General features: G+C 39.3%; 1 protein-coding gene across 5 annotated transcripts in view; it reads right to left on the bottom strand.

Moving 5' to 3' along the window:
• Positions 1-4,959: 4,959 nt before the first annotated feature.
• Positions 4,960-18,917, bottom strand: part of LOC122397397 — a 100,321-nt gene continuing 86,363 nt past the window's right edge. For 4 of the 5 annotated variants that reach the window (XM_043396534.1, XM_043396536.1, XM_043396537.1 and 1 more), the window contains exons 2-3: positions 13,656-13,986; positions 4,960-12,617 (exon numbers count right to left, since the gene is read on the bottom strand). In XM_043396534.1, the coding sequence (XP_043252469.1) occupies positions 12,032-12,617; positions 13,656-13,986 (917 nt within the window). In that variant the 3' untranslated portion in view covers positions 4,960-12,031. Of the gene's footprint in view, positions 12,618-13,655; positions 13,987-15,455; positions 15,580-18,917 lie in introns of those variants that run through there. The other variant, XM_043396535.1, reaches the window with a different exon arrangement.

The raw sequence follows: 18,917 nt of genomic DNA, 5'->3' as shown, positions 1-18,917 counted from the left end.
ACGAAATATTATATATATATATATACATATATATATATGTAATCCCACGAGTGACGAAGCTGATTTGCCTTACTGTTATCGGTACTCGGTTCACTGCTAGACATATCGTTGTTCTACGTTCTTCGAGAGATACGGGAGACGGGACAATCGTGCATGGCCGCTCGAAGAACGATCAAGTAATCGGTAGTTCGTTCCTTGTTCGCGTCCGAGGGGATAAGAGTCGAACATACCCGCGACACATGGCGTCGGTATATTCTGTTATATACAGGGTGCAGCGTCCAACTTGTGGCCTGTCAAAATGTTTCCATTGGTGGTACAAAGAAACGTCCATCGAAGGTATCGATATTACGTTAACCGTTTGAGTGCAAAGGGTAATTTCGAATTGTCCGTTTTATGTCGAAAACTATCAAATCAATGCATGAATTTAAATAATTTGTAACAAAAACTTCACTGTAAGTAGAGTCCAAGCAGCCCGTTGGTTGTGCTTATTGGTTTAATAAATCGACACTCCTCGACATGGAATGGCAGCTCGCGATCACACTGTTTGGTATTCAAATGATTAAACAAAATAATTTTTTCTTTTTAATTCAAATAGATTTTTAGATATCATGGAACCCAATTAAGAAAATATAGTTTTTAAACTATTTAAACGAAACGAGTACTTATCTGTGAATCAATTTTTTAACGAATAAAGTATTCAAAACATAACAATATACTCCATGAATGACGGTAAAACTATACATTTTTTTAAATACTTCCGTGAACAATAGCGATTTGAAGAACAGCGGCAGGAATGCCTAACTTTACTTTTATTTATTTCTAACTTATATATTATATTAGTCTAATACAATTTGCCTGAGAAATTAATAATTTATATAATGATCGATATCTTGATCGATGGCCTTAAAATTTCGTGAAATACGAGCTTCGATGGAAAGTTCCTTTCGAAACCATCCAATGGTCAACTTATCCTACACGGTCAAACATGCAATCACAAAGAAACAAACAAAAAAAAACCGATGATCTTGAAATTAGGAGAAATACGAGAGTGTCGACAATCGAAGGCTATAGAAGGATGGTTTATGCTTGGTTCGCGTGATTTTCGTATCCTTCTGCCGACGAAAGTGACGAAGATACGTCGGGTGATCCGGTCCAGACGAAATACCCTGTATATTCCGTTCGCCAGTAATATATTTTGTCTACCTGGAATCGTTTAAAATGGCGGTGGCGACACCCCTTAATCAATTGTACATTAGAAAATATATTTTGGCCTGCTCGCCAGAGGAGCGCATAATGACGACTTGTAATTAATTATAATAACGGGCGATTGTTATAAGCGGAATACAATAAGTGTTAATGTGTGAAATTGGTAAATACACTCTAGGTAGGTGTAGATCTACGCCTCGAGCTTATTTATTACGTTACTATACATCATTATATTGCATTGTACATAACTGATAATTACTATTTTTTAGTTAATAACCGATTATTATTATTATTATTATTATTATTATTATTATTATTATTATTTCATTACGAATTATGCAATTATAACATGCTACGACGAATTGAATCGTCGTGCGAAGAATTCCTTTATCAATCGTGTAACACGATCGCGAATAGAGGTTAGTTTCGCGGGTGGCAATAAGCCCGTGTTCTTTTTCTTCTATTTCTTCTTCTTCTTCTTCTTCTTCTTCTTTGTCTTGTGCACTGTCGCCACGTGAAAGTCGAAGAGTTTGCAATTCGTCGTACCTTTTGCTTGAAATGGGACTAAACTCCCCTCGTTCTCGTCCAGATGCGCGAGATTCAGCGTATTCCGTCGCCTCGTTAGAACGATTGCCTTAAAGAAAAGCTACATCGTAGCGTCGTTATCGATTGTACATAGTTCGAGAAACGATGAAACAAAAATGGAAAAAAAGGAAAAAAAGAAAACGAAGAAGGAGCAAGTGTGTTTGTTAGGCGAGGACAATTTGGTGATCGAGCAACGAAAAATAAAGACACGCGGGACGATTTGAACGTCCATATTCGAAGTAGGGATACCTTTACTTTTGAACTGATTAAAAATCGACATCAGTGGAAGCAAGGTTGCGATTTCGCGGCGTTTTCGACTTGAACCAGATTGGCTGTCTTTTTTATCGAACGTGTCCCCGTTAACTTTTATCATTGTATCGCCTTTGCACTAGTTACGCGTTCACGAATATTTTTTGTTCAAGCTCAGAGACGTTTTCCATTCGGAGGAAACCGTGAAACTGAATCGGTTCAAGAGGATTTCTATCCGGTTACTATGTATAACGAAACTTGTATACTGTCGGCTGTGGTTGAGCTAGAATGATACTGGTTCGGACGATCGAGGTTAGTTTTTGTTGCACGGACGAGCGAATGGCTTTCGAGGCTGGGTAAAAAATTTTAATTGCTCGGTTGTATTCCTGGTGTATTTGTTCGTCTCATTTTGTTGGATCGTTTGTCGACGGATTCGTAAAAATTTAGAAATCGTTGACCAAAGATTTCTATTGTTCTGTTTCTTCGGTCTGATATCGACGCTAAATTTCATTGGTCGTTTTTCTTCGTAATCATTTCGACATGCCATGTATTTTTCTACGCATTTAGAACGATAGAAGTTTTATGAGGCTCTTATGGTATCCGGACTTCTTGCGCTTGAAACTGTTGTAAGGCTTTCTGGTGTAAACTGTACAAATTAGGAAAATGATCTGAAACATTTTGACACGCATGACAGATGGTTTAACACACTGATACTATAGTATACCGTAGGGTAGTCTTAAAAATTCGTTGATACAGATGACTAAGGTGTACTATAATATTAGAACATTTAGATTACTAAAGATACAGAGAAAATATCATGGTATATAGTATTGTAATCTTCAAACCATTGCTGATGCAGTAGCATTTTAGTACTGAGTTTTGCAACATTCGCAGTCCTAGTGGACAAATGGTACTTTATATTGTAGTTTGGTATTCTAACACCTGGTAATAAGTTATACTATGATATACTGCGGCATTACAATATTTAGATCCCTGGTAAAATAGAGTAATATCAAAGTATACAATAGTGTACCTCAATCTTCAAAAAAGAAAGACATTTACAGATACAATAGCATAATTCTCACTTTCCTGGTGATGCAATGACACTAAAGTATATTACAATATTATAGTCTTCGTAACCCTGTTAATACTGAACAATACTATAGTATTTAGCAGTGGTTCTGTAATTGTTGGACTACTGCTGATGCAACTGTGTTATGGTTCATAGTAGCGTAATTCTCAAACTCTTGATAAGTCTGTAACACTATAATATACAATAGTACAGTCCTAAAATTTGTGATGGTGCAGTGACACTGAGATGTGATTCAGTGATACTTTAATTTGTCATAGTACAATTTTGCTGTTCAAAGAGTGACATTGAGGTATACTAAAGTGTTACAGTCATCGATTCCCTGTTGGCACAGATTAATATAGTAGCATATATTTTATGTAATCTTTGGATCATTGTTGACGCAATTATGTAATTCTGAGACTCTAGTGACTTCTCACTGCATTCTAATATTACTAGTGTACTCTGATACAGTTCCCCAGAAGCCACCAACGATTTTAAGCGACAAGATTGTACGTTCGTAGCAAGTAAAAAGTGTTTTGCTGAATCGTTGAACAATCTTTTGTCCGCACGAATAATATTGATATTTAAGCACAATTCCCGCCGGCGGAAAGGAAGAGCGAGAGAGAGAGAAAGAGAGAGAGAGATAGAGACGGAACGTTTCGAAAGTCGAGAAACAGCAAATGAGAAACGAACAGCGTGAATGGAGGTTGCAACACAGAAAATGAACCCGGGAACCCGACTTGCGCGTAGCTTAATTTTGAGGGGGAAAAACCGTTCACGTGGCGACACGTAGAAACAAACGTAAATAAAAATGTACACACCGGGCACACGTGGACGTATAAAAATGTTGCGTGGCCGTGACCAACGTGGATCGCGTGCAAACGATAGTAAAGAATATCGACGTGGATATTATATGTATATTGAAAAAAAAAAATATATATATATACATATATATATAAAATACTAAACGTTATTAATAAATATATATATATATATATATATAAAGAGAAAGAGCGGATATGATGAGAAAGGTACTCGACGAGTACGCTATACATATTAAATGATCTATTTTATTAAGGATATTTTTGATATATCTATCTATATATATATATATATACAGCTATATATATATATATATATATATAAATAAAAGTATAAATATATGTATATCGAAACTAAAGAAGAAACGGAATCACCGATCGAATAGATATTGACGTTCAATGTAATTATTGTTATGGACGGACAGTGGGTAGCGTCTAAAATCGCGATGCTATTTACTGAGCTGTGTGCAGTGCATGTTGAACCGTATTTTTCTATCGAAACTAATAACGTAAACTTTTACAGTAACGTTGTTGACAGTTCTATACACAGATTTTTTTGTTTTTTAAATTTGATTAAATTTTTTTTGGACTTTTTTTTTTCTTTTTTTTTTTTAGAGTTCTTTTTCTGTTCGAGAACGATCGTATTACGAACGGTGGTGTACGTTGAAAGTGCGTGTACAGAACAGCGATTCCGTTCGATTGGATTTCTCGTCTGTCGAGGATCGCCCCTCCTTTATTTATTATTATTATTATTATATCCATATGAAAATTTCAATCCTCTTTCAGTTTGTTAATATTTCTTTTTTTTCTCTTCTCGAAACGAAAGGACATGCGAGGACAAGGACACAGTTTTTATAAACCGTTGTTGTAGAATAATTGTTACAAATCTTTCTTTGTTACGTGTGTGACTCTTGTGGACAACGGTGTATCGAGATAAATACGGTAGTTTCCTCGTTCGAGCGCGTAGATTCTTCGCCGAGACTCGTGGGATCTTTCAATTGTGTTTATCTTTCGTTTCTTTTCCTACCCCGTTCACAATTTTTTTTTTTTTTGCTCTTTTATTTTTGCCCTTTAACGTAACAACTAAACATTTAACCGATGCGTATTCGATTATTGTAAGATTCTGTGTATCGATTACAGTTTTGCGTTAAAATATACATTTTTCGCCCCCCCCAGAAATTGGACTCGTCGAATCATTTTTTTTTTTTCTTTTTCGTTTAGAAACTCAATCGCTTCGATCACAAGGCTAATGAATTGTTAAAATTGTAAAGATATTTATCGAAACGATGGGAATCGAGTGGTCGTTGGACGACGGAAACGTGCAAAAAATTTTTACCGAAATACAAACATCGAACAACAAATAAAATACGATATACAAACTTTTTACCCGTTGCTCGTTTAACGAAAATTAGAATTCGAATCATAGAATAAAATTATATTTCTCGTCGAGTCTAACGATTCATCGCGATCAAATCACTGTACTGTGTTCTTATTCGTCACCCGTTATTTGTATACAATTTTGCTCGGTTCTTTTGTGAAAAGGGTCTTAGCGATTTTGGTATTATATCGATTTCAGTACGCGAGGCTCTATTTAAAACAAATGTTGAAAATTTTCACGAAACAGCATCTCAATATTTCGGTTTCTATACGAGTTATGACAATACGATCGATATAATACCGGTACAAGTCCCTGCGAGAATCGTTTAAACGTTGACGTAATTTTTCAAATTATAACCTAACGAAATTAAACGAACGTTTGAACGTAATAAATGTTTTGCGAAACGCCAACTGCTGCATACTACTCGACAAATGGTCGCTCGCGTGTGTGCGTAATGGATCTTCGTGCACGAAGGAAGTGAGAAAATAGAGGACAAAGAGTGGGGGAACGCACGCGAGACGAAGAGAGAGAGAGAGAGAGTGAGTGAACTGAGTTTAAGTTTTAAGAATTCTATTTTTGTGATCAAAAGAAAAAAAAACACGTGTAATTATTGTAGTCAAATGGGGAGCAGGAATCGTCGAATGATTTCTTTTGGACCGAACGAACACGCGTACTGACGAATTTTTTCTTATTCGAATCCTCGATGGTTAAAAATAGTCGTGACTAACGGGTTCGATTCTGATCTCTGTTCTAACCTCCCGTTGCCAGAAATCGGCAAAATTTTATTCGATCGAATAAATTACGTCTCCGTTTGCTCGTCGAGACATACTTCAGTCTGATATTTCAATAAATATTTCAATTCCAATTGAGCAACGGACAAACGGCTCTTCATTTCATATTCGTTGTTAGAATGTTCGAAAATATAGTATCGAATGGATTTTTTGAATCGTTATCCAGGCGAACGAAGACGCCAATTTACGAATAAATCTAAAAATTTTATTCGTTATTCACGAGTAAAGTTTGCCCGACTTTGTCTATGTGGTGTGAATACGCTAGTAGTAAATCCATACGATCACAAATGGCCGGAGAACCGTTAGCGGCTCCAAGAATAAGTATGTCTGAAACGTACAGTGGTGTTTCTACTGACAGTAGTCGTAACTACATATGCCTCTGGCGGGGCTCGCGAGAAACAGAATCGAGGCCTGGAGATCGAACGAGCGATTAATAAATTCGATCGTTGTCCCAGACATTTCTATGTAAATATCAACGGATCGTTCGATTAATTTGCAGATAATATTCTGCCCCTGCCTTAAAGGCCGTTCATTCAGCTAATGTACCGGGTGTTTCGTATTATGGTTAAACTGCTGATTTCTTAAAATTACAATTCGAATAAAATAACTTTCCAAGTAGAAAGCAAAATTTCACTTTAAAGTTCTATCATAAATATAGGCAGTGTTAGGCGTAAACACAGTAATTACAATATTACTTAAATATTTTTTTAAGGAAGAGCTTCTTGAAGAATTCCATACAACTATCGGGATGGTACATATCATAAAAATATGGGAAACATACTTTCCACATCGCCTGTATTTATAATAAAACTTTAAAGTAAAATTTCTCAAGAACAAAACGCCCACATTGACGAATGGTATGAAATTCTTATCGCGCTATGTGTCCTAACCTAAAAACGATTTGTTAGCTCGTCTGTGTTACTACTATCTCGATCGAAATTAGGTTATGAAACGGATAATTCCGCGCGCGAGCCTTATTGATATCACGACGTTGACAATATCGTTCCTCGATTGAAAATTCAAGGACGAAGTAAAAAGAAATCATTCGATGTTGCCTGCTGCGAAGAAATATTTTTTAAGCTGGACGACGATGGGCGAGCGTGTAAACAGGTCGAGAAGCGACCAACAGCTGATCGACCGATCGGTTTCACTTAGGGAAAAATATTTTATTACGCGGATCGAGAGCCGAGAGGTCGCTGTTAGCAATGAGAACTGAAAACAAAGAAGCAATAATAACGGGAGGAACGAAAGAAACTATCGCGCGTTAGATTTTAGGTACCGTGAAGTGTTATGAGTTTCCTTTGGTTTTCGAGCGGTGCGTTAGGCACAGACTCCGCGAACAACATCGCTGCTGTTTCTCGACTAACTTCAGAAAACTTCGTACTCGCGGAATCGATCGATACTCGTACGGATGTCTCTGTTGTGCACGAGTCGCAACCCGTTCTGTAACCTTTCTTCAAGGATGTGTTTTTAATAGTCCATCAAAATTCACTGCGTTCGGTCGAGTATCCATACCCGACGAACGTTCGAGATTCGATCGTACCGAACGAGAATAATCGTCGTCGTCTGGAGAACGTTAAATCGTTTCGGATGTTTTCATGATCGCGAATTCAACAAAATAACGAGTGTTCTCGTCGGATGCCTACTTGTGTTCGCCATCGACGAAGGGAAAGAAACACACGTGTTCACATTTTTTACCCGATTTTGTATCTCCGTGAGACCAGTAATCGCACCATACGATCATCCTAGTCCTCTGCTCGTTGTACGATGAACAATTGCTGAGAGTCGCGACTCTTTAAACGCACAAATTTACAGGCTAGACGGAAACGGACGCGAGCTGTAAAAACGATAGAAATTTTTCACTTTTTAATACTTGCATCACACCCGTTGTGTGCCGTAAAACGGGAAATGTACGCGTCTCTCGATTCGCGATTCATGGAAATGTACGATCACGATCTCTTAAACAAAAAAGGTAAACTCGGTTTTACTTATTTCTTTAAATATCGACTTCGATCTTGAACATAACTTTTTCTTCCCTCGAGAATTTAACATTACGAAGCAATGTCGATGCAGCGTGAAGGCAATTAAAAAAAAAGAAAAAAATATAAACAAATGACAAAGAGACGCTTTTGGCGTACGCAGTGACAAACTCCTTTTTGGAAATTCGGCACACATCGTTACGAATATTATGTTATTTAAATAAATATTAACACACGTTAATACCATTATAATAACCTTTGTTTATTTGGTTTTAATGTAATAGTTATTATTAGTTCGCCATCCTTTGTATATATTCGCAACACTCAATAAAAAAAAGTACCAAAAATTTGTATTTCCCTCGTCTCGTTATTGAGGTAATCCCGTGCAACGTGAGGAGATATAAGAGAGGATCGAGCCAACGCAAAGATTATATTTTTGCAGTTTATTTGCAATTTGTTCGTATAATTGGTAACTGATCTCGGATAACTATGTACTAAAAACCTAAACAACGTACGAAACTTTATACATAGCTGATTACTTTAAGGGTGCTAAGGCAGCTATTTACAGTGTGACGCGTTGAACCAACGAGATCGAGTCAACACATTCCAACGAGAACAACGTAATCGTTCCCGACTGTATCGGTCTTGACTTTCTCCCGAAATGCGGTTCAAGCGATCGAAAGGAAGATTGGATTTCTTTGCATCATTTCCACGCTTTTGATCAACGAATAATCGTTTCACTGTTTTCGTTTCTATTATTTCCTTCGACCGGTTTACAAGTTTGTATAAACGTTTACGATGATTCGATTATCAATGATTATGCAACACATAGATGCGCGTTAACCCTTCGGGCGCTACAGTCACGCGACGAATCGTACAGAGGGCGCTTCGTTCCGTCGTTCGGAATCACTCCCGGGCGTCGAAAGGATTAACGCGCGTTATTATCCTGTGTAAAAAAAAAGAATTTGGCGGAGGGTTGGGAGTATCGATCCTGCAAAACGTACAAAAAAAACCGTTCCGTTTGAATGAAACGTAGAAAAAGTAGGGCCACGGCGAGCCGCGTCGCCCGCGAAAGACAAATACGTCGTCGAATATCCAATTCCTTTTTAGCACTTTTGTGAACGGGTGGGGTGGGGGGTGGGGGGAGATAAGTTAGGGGAAAAGGATAGCGCGGCACTCTTGCGAACGGATCAACGCAAAGTGACCGTGTGGTCCGCGAATTCGACGTCGAGCATTTTTCACGTAACTGTATAACAACGTTGATTCATGCTTGGCGTTGATTCACGGCTTCTACCAAGGGATTGAAAACTGTTACAATATCGATTTCGGTTCTCGAAACGGTTACGAAGAATTGAAATTAGCGTTGTAACTGTTGTAAGAACAGTTCTGATGTAACGTCGATTTAGGTTATGGTTTGAGTTACAGTTATTCAACTTCAGTTTCCAATTGCACGTTGAAGCTCCTTTTCTCTCGTGGACAATTTTCTTTCTTAATCGTTAGAATAATATTTTGCATCTATTTAATCTCTTGGTAGGAAAAACATTGTTGCTTTTAAGTAGAAACGATAATATTACATTAGAATCGTTTTCTCAATAACAGTTATAATAACATTCTTTGTAACCATTCCGATATGAGCCAATAGATAACAGTTCGAAGTAGTTATTTTCAGAACGTTGTCAATCCCCGCATCTACCACGCGTCCCCAACAGGGAAACTGAAAGGACAAAAGTATTGCACCGTACAGTGTCTGCTGAATCCATGCTAAAGATACACCTTATTACCGCTCGAACATCATCTATATGTATCTTTTTAAACAATACATTATATACAAGAACATTTTCGAATACAAATCATATGCACAATTGCGTTTTTATCGTAACAAAAGATTTTACAAAAAAAATTCACCGCGAACGTTGTTCGCCGCGAAACGAGAAGTCAACGAAATATCCCCACGCACGGTCGAAACGGTAAAACATTTACGACGATTCGAAATATAAAACTGAGAATACTTTCGTGAACGGAAATACTAAGCAGCGGAAGCGACCGACTGGCAAACAATTGTTTAGTCAGTCGATTTCGCTCTGAAAAATCGCGTTCTCGAACGTGATATGATTCACGGAAGTCGTGTCACGATCGGCCAGAAACTATTCGTTAATTATAGTCGGATCGAAAGTAATTGGCAACTCGGAAGTCGCTTCGGTGGTTACGATTTTCAGTTCGAGCCTTTGTTAAAAAATCTCAAAGGCGTTTGTTATCGATGCATTTAACTCGAAAGTTAATAAAGTGGCTTTCAGCGACCAATTTGTGTTTGATTATTATCCGACTATAATACGGAAACTTGTACAACGGCAATTTTTCACAAGACTTTACATCGATTAGTAATTTGTCGCTCGTCTTGAAATAATAACAAGAGAAACCATACGAACAACAACTCCTCGCTATTGGCGGAACGAAGGAGGAACGCGAAACGTAACATTACCGAACAGAAATCGAAGAACGTGCACAACAATTAAGGCCCATCGTGGCATTATCGCGCGGCACAGTGAATCCATTCGATTTCATCGCACACCACCAACATTTACATCGATTCACGGCGCTACTCTGAAGGCATTTATACAGGCGTACGTTGCATTCAGTGTTTATCCGTTCTCCATTCGCTTTATTTTGCGTTCAACGATCGAAGGATTTACTGCAAGAAAGAGGCAGCTCCACTTATTAGACATTTTTCTTCTACGCGTCTTATATTTTATCAACAAAAAATGTAATCTTTCGTTCGATATGAACAGAGGTTAGCTCCGAGCAATAAATATGGCTGTTTTTTTAGAAATATTTAATTACGGAAAACAGATTGTTAGGTTATGAAACTCGTTTGGTTCCGAAAGGCACGATTCGATGCAACGAGAATTGCAACTTTACGAGTACCAATAAAAAATCGTTAAATATTAAAAAGGAACCATCGATTGCAACGACCAATCTTCAGCCAGCTTACAAGAGTCGATTGCCACTAAAAATTGCAAAATATAGAGACTCGTTAAACCATGCAAGTAAAGAACTGGTTTTAAAATCAACTAAAATCGGAATTCTCGTGAAGATAATTTCATAAACTCGTATTTGATCGTACGTAATGATCGGAATAAAATTTTCTCTTATTTTAAATCATTTTAGCGAATGTTTTCTACCTTTTTCCTATCTCGATGGAAAATGCGAGCTTAAATTGTATTTAAATTGTATTCGTTAGAAAAATAAAAGGTGTATAGGTTTCAAACTCGGTGTAAAAGTTTCTCAAAGCAACTATTAGCCGACGGTACATGATTTTTGATTGGTTTTCTAAAATTACTCGACAGTGGAGCTGCCCGATCCTGTTTTGTCGCAACAGACCCCCCGATTTGCTTTCGTACATCACCGTGAAATTTCTACTACAAAATTCATCTAATGTTATCGTTAACGTGCTCTTACAAACGTACTCGAATATATACAAATTACATATACGTATGCATAGTTCAGGATATTCTGGTACCGATATTCGCACGTACAACGCTCGGTACCAAACATTTGGTATCCGGTGCCTGTACGCGAACGACGAAAAAACATTTCGTCGAATTCTAGAGAAGTCTGTGCCCGCTGGATCCGTGTAAAAAGTCCCATCATTTTTCTATCCCGTATCCCCCCAAAATAGCGATAGAAAGATCGATTCGCAGCCGCCATATCCCCGGAGTGTTTCGAGGTTATGGCCGATCCCAGAGGGCGCTTCTCGTTCGAATCCTCGGTACCGTACACGTCTAACGATCGAGAGACAGTCACCACCCTCCGAGTCCAGGTTCATCCTCGGCGTGGTTCCTCGCGCGTGCCGCGAAACCCTTTACCCGCGTGGTCGCCTCGTCGTGCTCGTGGTTCTCCGTCGGGCCGGACAGGACGACAGGAGGGTGGTGTTCGAGGCACGAGGCTGCCTTCTAGGTCTCCAGACCGGGCACTAGGCTGTGGAAGGTCTGGATGTCGTGGAAGGCACGACCGCAGCTCTGGTTATTGTTTCTCTCGAATTTGGCTAGGTCGAAATGCTCGTCCAACGACTGCAGCTCGACCAAACGTTCCTCCAGGCTTTTCGCCGAGTCCGCGAACCTGAAGTCGCAGATCCTGTCGGGGTCGACCACGTCGGAGGTCTCCATCATACCGACGTCGCTGGATCTCGTCACGCTGGTCAGCTGAGCGCCGGTGTCGTCCAACTCGCCGGGGAACATCACCGAGTTGCAACAACTGCTCGCGGACGTGGTGGTACTGCTGCTGTTCGTCGTGTTCGCGGTGCTCGTGTTCACGATCGTCGTTCCCGATCGTACGTCCACGGAACTCAGACGATCCTCCGGGTAGACCAAGTGATGGTGATGCGGCGACTCCGGCTCCTGGACCTCGTCTATGTGAGAGAGTAGACGCGGCGTGGGCGGCAGGATGTAGAAGTCGCTGAACACGTCGTCCTGGAGGTCGAGGTCGTCGTGCCTTTGTCGCTTGGGACTGATTCCGTCGTTCCTCGTGTCATCGCTCAATCTGCGGAACGAAATCATACTCATCGGTAAGACGGAACTTTCTGTCGGTTTTTTACGAACATAACCTAACAATCCGATAATTCCGAAAATTCGTAACGTAAATTAGTTTTTTTTCAAAGATAACATCCGACGTAAAGCTATTATTCTCTAATAAAAATTTTATCGTGCAAGGTGAATTTGATTCGGAGAAAAACGAACTGATCTGCAAAAGGGTTAATTTTAAATGCAAAACCTGCAACAAGTCTATTTTATTCTCAAAGCATATAATTTGAATTGGAGAGATTCTGTTGCATAAGTATGTATTCAGGGGATAGCCTTTCGCTATAAACGGTTCTACCGTGGTCACGGGGTCTCGTTTAGATCTGCTTTATCGTCCCGCGGAACAAATTACAGATACACCTTACCGACGCATCTACGACGGCGGATCTATCAAACGTAACGCGATTTCTTTTCCTTCCACGCGACGCCGACAGAGGGCAAACGGCGACTGCGGTCATATCGTCGTCCTAAAATGCACACTGGAGCAGAAAACTTGCTCTTGTCTTCCAACTTCGGGCCCGCTAGGTACGCCCGGTACGAGTCTACGGTCCCGAACGCATTGCGCAACGATCTTGCGCGATTCGCTGTCGCTTGCGTAATTTATATTATGTAAAACAAATCTCTAGCTGGTACGATTAAGATCTCGCACTCTTCTTCCGTTACTGCGTAAACTCGAACCAACCTAACCTCTCTATTGCCCTTTCGAACGCGGCACCGGCCCCTCCGACTTTAACCCTATCGCTATAAACTCTGCGGTTTAATTTAGCTCCCGTTACAACGCGGGTCACCAAAGAAATCGCGGACATATATTTATTTAAAACTAGTTTTCCTATTATTCGTGAACTTTGTAATAAAATTTAATGCTAGATTCACGGAAAGATAACTATTATTTGTTAGCAATCCAACACGACGAGTATCGATAAAAATATGTACAATCAATGCCCGTAAACCTAGCGTTAATACGATCGTTGTTTCAAGAACAAACAACACGATCACATACCTCTTTCTCGAGGACGCTTCGTCGTCTGTCACGCCGACGATAAGGTTGCCAGAGACGTTATTCTCTTTGGTGGAGTCATTCAGATACGTGACCACCGGGAGACCGTAGTTCCTCGTCTTTTCGTCCCGATTTTCGCGCTGAAGTCGTCTAACAGCGTTGTTTATGAGAACCGATCTGCAAAGGCTGGCCTCGGGATCCTCGATCCTCCTCAGCTTGCCGGCCGAGATCTTCAGCAGACGACGGCGTTCTTCCCTAGCACGATACTTGGCGGAAATCATCGTGGGTCGGCTCCTACGTATCACTAGATCCTCCTCCAATCTCATCTTAGCGTCTAAAAACAGACAAAGAAAGAGAACCGTTTAATTGGGTCGCAAATTGCAAACAATTTTTCACGATTTTTACGGCCATCCAACAAGAAACAGTTTTGGAGAAAAATTACGTTTGGACAGCGGATAATAAAAATAATAATATTATTAAAAACCTGCTTCTATAGCGAAATCAAGGTTATCTTGTGTTTTCTAACAGGACCACATATTTTTGTTTCTTATCGACGACGAGATTTTCGAAAAGATATAAAATGATTGTGGAAATGGAAACATTTAGCTTTGAGATAGAGGTTTAAGTGACCTTGAAATGGTAGATATCAGTCCTATTCGCAACCGTAAATTTATGTTTACAAATATCAAGGTTATCTTGCGATTTATTACCACTGAGTTGCAGCCAGTATTTTGTCTTTTCGATCGTTAACAAAACGAAGAGAGAAAAAAAAATGCTCGCCTAACGGTATTACCGGGAAAGAACGCGCGCACGACTACAGAGGGCAGGGCAGGGCAGGGCAGGCTAGTGGCACGTAAGTACGTATTTACGTGTTGCGTACAGCGCTGATAATTGGGACAGTTTCTCGTATTCTTTTCCACTATTGTCGCCACTGACCCAAATACTATGTAACTTCCGTCGTTCCTGCGCCGCCACGAGCCAGCCGTGTTCTGGCATAAAATCTTCGATCGAGAAATAGAGTCGAGGAGAGACAGAAGAACGGAAGGTTTCGCATTTAAAACGAACCACATTACGATTCTACAACGCGTTCAGAAAGTTCTCGTATTACCAACACCGAGCGTTCCCCAGCGAACACTCCGAGGCAGGGTTGCCAATTTGATTATTTTAACGTTAAATTTTAGTAATCTAGATTTTTTTTGTAATTGAACTGGTGTTGGGAAAATTTATTTACTTCTTTCTGACTATTTTTTTTTTTTATATTGTTTCGCTTAAAACTACAGTATTAAATTGGCAAATCAAAATTTGGATTCCAGTATCGTATCTCAGTCGGTGTGTTAACGTTTGTAATTTATATCTATTTTGCAATAAAACGGAAGACGTTGGCGGACGAAATTTAACTGTGGAAAGGGATTTGCGAGAAAGGTTGAGGATCACTGCATCCGGCCATCGATCCTACTCCTGTTTCTAGTTTCCTGATATTCGACTTATTTACGAAGCGATTTAAAGTTATATTAAATACTTTATAATCGTGCCAATTGCTGCAAAACGCGATACGTTTGTTGAGCCACGTTTGCCGATTTTGCGCCTGATTGTACAAGAGTAATGCAATTAAGAAAATACTTTTTTTTTTACGAGGTTATAAGCGTGTCACGTTCGCGATCGATTTTCTGTTCGTACGAATTTCGAGAATAACGGTATGCAACGAGTAAAATGATTCTAATTCGTGCAAAGATTTTTAAACAACACCTCCATATCGCTTTACCGATCAACAAGAAAGAAATATTAACGGTTTCGTAATCCTACCGGCTGTAATCGGAGAGTAGTCAGAAAGAAGATAACGATTCACTACCGACATCTATGGTCAGCACAATTCGGTTGCGAATTTCTTGTCGGTGACGATGCCTCTGGCACAGACGAGATATATGAATAGACCTTTCACCTTATGGACTTTCGCGGCCGAATCTGACTGCCATACCGACCTGAAAATTTTAGCGGCCTCTTCTCATGGATGGCGGTTAGTTAAGAAACTAGGCACTGAATTAGTATTAATGGGCAGCCAGCTGAATGTGTGCGTAAATACATGTGAGTTGACTATGGGGAGAATTGAAAAAGACAGTGCAGTATTATCAGATGGCAAACCCGTGCCTAAAGGGAGCTGCCCCTCCACTTACACACACTAATGCCAACCTCCTTGTATATGAGTTCTGGCGTTTCGTATCTCTTCGAGGATTCGAGAAAGGCGGCGAATGTCAGTCTATCCTTCTTGCTCTTAACACAGCCGAAATTCGATCTCGCATAATCTTGAGCCGAGATTCTCGACTGCCCAGGTATTTTTGACTTTCCGACCTATGTAGGCGTATACAATGTATAAGCAAAATACCATAATGAAACAAAAATTTTGTTTACGGAAATACACGTTTTAGGACCCCTTGATCATATTTTAACTATTAAAAAAAAGACATTTTTTTACTATGCTTATGAACGTGCGTTCATATATTTATACTATTAATACTATTGGGTCTAAACAACCGAATAAATTTCACTGTAATTTTTAATTTTTAAATCTGAAAATATTTGAGAATACTGTCCTATTTGTCCTCTTTGTTTAGCAATTTAAAAAAACGCTGACTCATTAAAATCAATCATATGAAAATGAATGGAAGTTGACACCGCCCCTACTGAAAATAAAGGACTGGACAATTTTTGTTCTTTCAATGAAAGAAACTCTTTTACTTAATCTTTTTCGAAAGCGAAGGCAAAAAAGTCGATTTCGCCACGGCAACAATGGTTGGACGCGACGCGTGGACATTCCCCCGAAATAGGGGATCGGCTTTTGTTTTCCAGAAACGCTAGCGGCAATGTATTTTCCAAGAGAGTCGAATGTAAGGACCACTGAAGGACGCTCAGTCTACGATACATTTATGACAGAGTTTTGGGGGGCATGTGGCTTAAAGAGCGAATGAGACTAAACAGGCCTGGCAACGGGTGACGCGATAGCGGACGACCGCGTTGGGTCTCCAGGTAGCGCGTGTCGAGGCATTGATTGTTTATGAATAGAGAGAGAGTAGTTAAAAGAGGCAGACGACCTGACGTCGTACTGCTGGACAAAATGAAGACTTTGTCCTGAAGGATCTGGCCACGGAGTGGGGAAGGCGTGGGACCTTCCGGTAAGAGCACTGTGAGGAACGGCACAGGACTTACCCCAGAACCGTCAAAGGCAAAATTTCTAACATACAGGCATGTCTCTATAAATTTCAAATCCATTAATCAATATGAATTTGTGATATCATGTCAGCCAATTTCGAAAATATGGTTTCGAGAAAAACTCATTTAAAATTTCTGGTATGATTATTAACCGTTGGGTACTCTTCCCTCTAAATGGCTATAACTTTGTTATTTTTACGAATTTTAATGAGTCTATGTTTATTATAATTGCTAAATGAAGAGGACGAGTTCCGAGTCAAAGATCAGTTGCGGGGTTTTAAAAAAGGACAGATTTGCAGTTTTGTTCTCATTAATGTTTGCAGCGTGTTTGCGAGGGATGTGTCCAATATATACATATGTATATAATCAATTCATTTTCCTTCAATAATTCTCCATTGCAAAAATTCTACAGTATTCTTACATTTTTTTATATTTTAAAATTTTCCCATGTTATTAGAAAGTAGATATACGACGAAAGTTATACAACTTATAGTTCCTAGCATGTATAACATGTATATGTATATAACGCATGGTCGCTTCGTATGGAAAGTCAATGAATCTTCAAAAAGCGCCCAGGTCCGATTTCGAGAAATGTAAGGTCTGTCAGTCACGATGGCTTTTGTCGTTTACTGACGATTCGAACGGGTGGCGATGCCAGCAGGCTTGCTTTCGAGAAATGTAAGCGACGTCAGCGATGCAAGAGCGAGAAGGAAAGCGAGTATCAGCCTGTTCTTCTCGGCTCTTCCGAAACTCAACGAGCTCACGTACACGCAATTGGGCATAGTGTGCGAAAGTGAGGAATGAGAAGTTTCCGGGGGCCCGATGCACAGTCTGATTAAACTGATTTCGAGTCGCAAATACGTTTCTGCCGAGTTATTTTTTTAATAAATGATGTATTACAATTTAAAATAAAAAATAGAGAATTTGCGGTGTACGTATCAATGAAATACATCCTTAGGAATTTTAATAATCTTGAAATTTTTAAATACTCTTAATCGATTGATTTCTCCAATGAAATTAATCGATTAATGTCCAATGATAGACCCTACAGCTTTAATTCCGTTAAAAAATAATAAAATTTATGTAATTTTATTTTCTGTCTCACTTCCTCTTGTGTTAATTTCTGAATCTGTTGATAACGTTGCGAGTGACACGAAAATGGTAATGGGGTCCCGGGACCCCAGAAACTCCGGCCGAAAAATTACATTACGTGAAAGGTCTATTCATATACCTCGTCTGTGCCTCTGGCATACAACTGTAGAATTGCGTTACTGTCATTAAAACAGTGTAATATTCATAAAAAAATTAGTTAAAATAAAAAAAAAATAAATTAGTTACCATTTAAATAATAAAAAATTTATAATTTTGTGTTTGTAAAATTAATTTTATTTAAAAAAAATTAGTCTCCCTGAAGAACAGGGCCCGAGGTTGTAGACCCCCTAACCTCCTCCTTAATCCGTGCCTAGATTATGAGACCGTGTTATGTACTATTTATACACTTTTTATACGTATGTGGGAGCAACGGGATATTCGAACACGACGAATTTCCTGGCGTTTCTGCTCCGCGAGACTTCGAAAATAATGCTGAATTTACATAAGAATCTGCTACCGTTTCAATTACTCGCAACGCGAACCGTACAAACGTATGCGCCTGAAACACAATTCGTTTCATAACCTATAAACCTTAAAAGCAACTGCGTCACGATATTCGAAAACAGATCTTCGTAATAGGAGGTAAAAGTAAGAAATATTTAATAGGAATCGTTTTACAAAATATAACGGGCATCCCTCTCGAAAGCGGATGGGACCCCGTGATCAATCGAGCCACTTTCCGGTGTGGTTATGTGCAGCACGTCGGAAGCAACACCACGGAAAAGGATCCTGCGTATCGTGACGACACACAGCGGGGTTGTTATTCTTTTATTTTACATAGTTTATGTAAAAGTAACAAATATATACATACGATTTAAAAAATTATGTTCTATCGAAATCTTATTAAAAGTAAGAACGTTACAATATCGATCACAGTAATTAATTCCATTCTTCTTCCCCATATTCTCC

The sequence above is a fragment of the Colletes gigas genome, unplaced genomic scaffold, assembly GCF_013123115.1.
Source record: "Colletes gigas isolate AHSC1104 unplaced genomic scaffold, ASM1312311v1 Colletes_gigas_Sc00009, whole genome shotgun sequence".
Classification (NCBI taxonomy): Eukaryota; Metazoa; Arthropoda; class Insecta; order Hymenoptera; family Colletidae; genus Colletes; species Colletes gigas.
The sequence above is the reverse complement of the archived record's forward strand: the minus strand, read 5'-3'. Positions and strand labels throughout refer to the sequence as shown.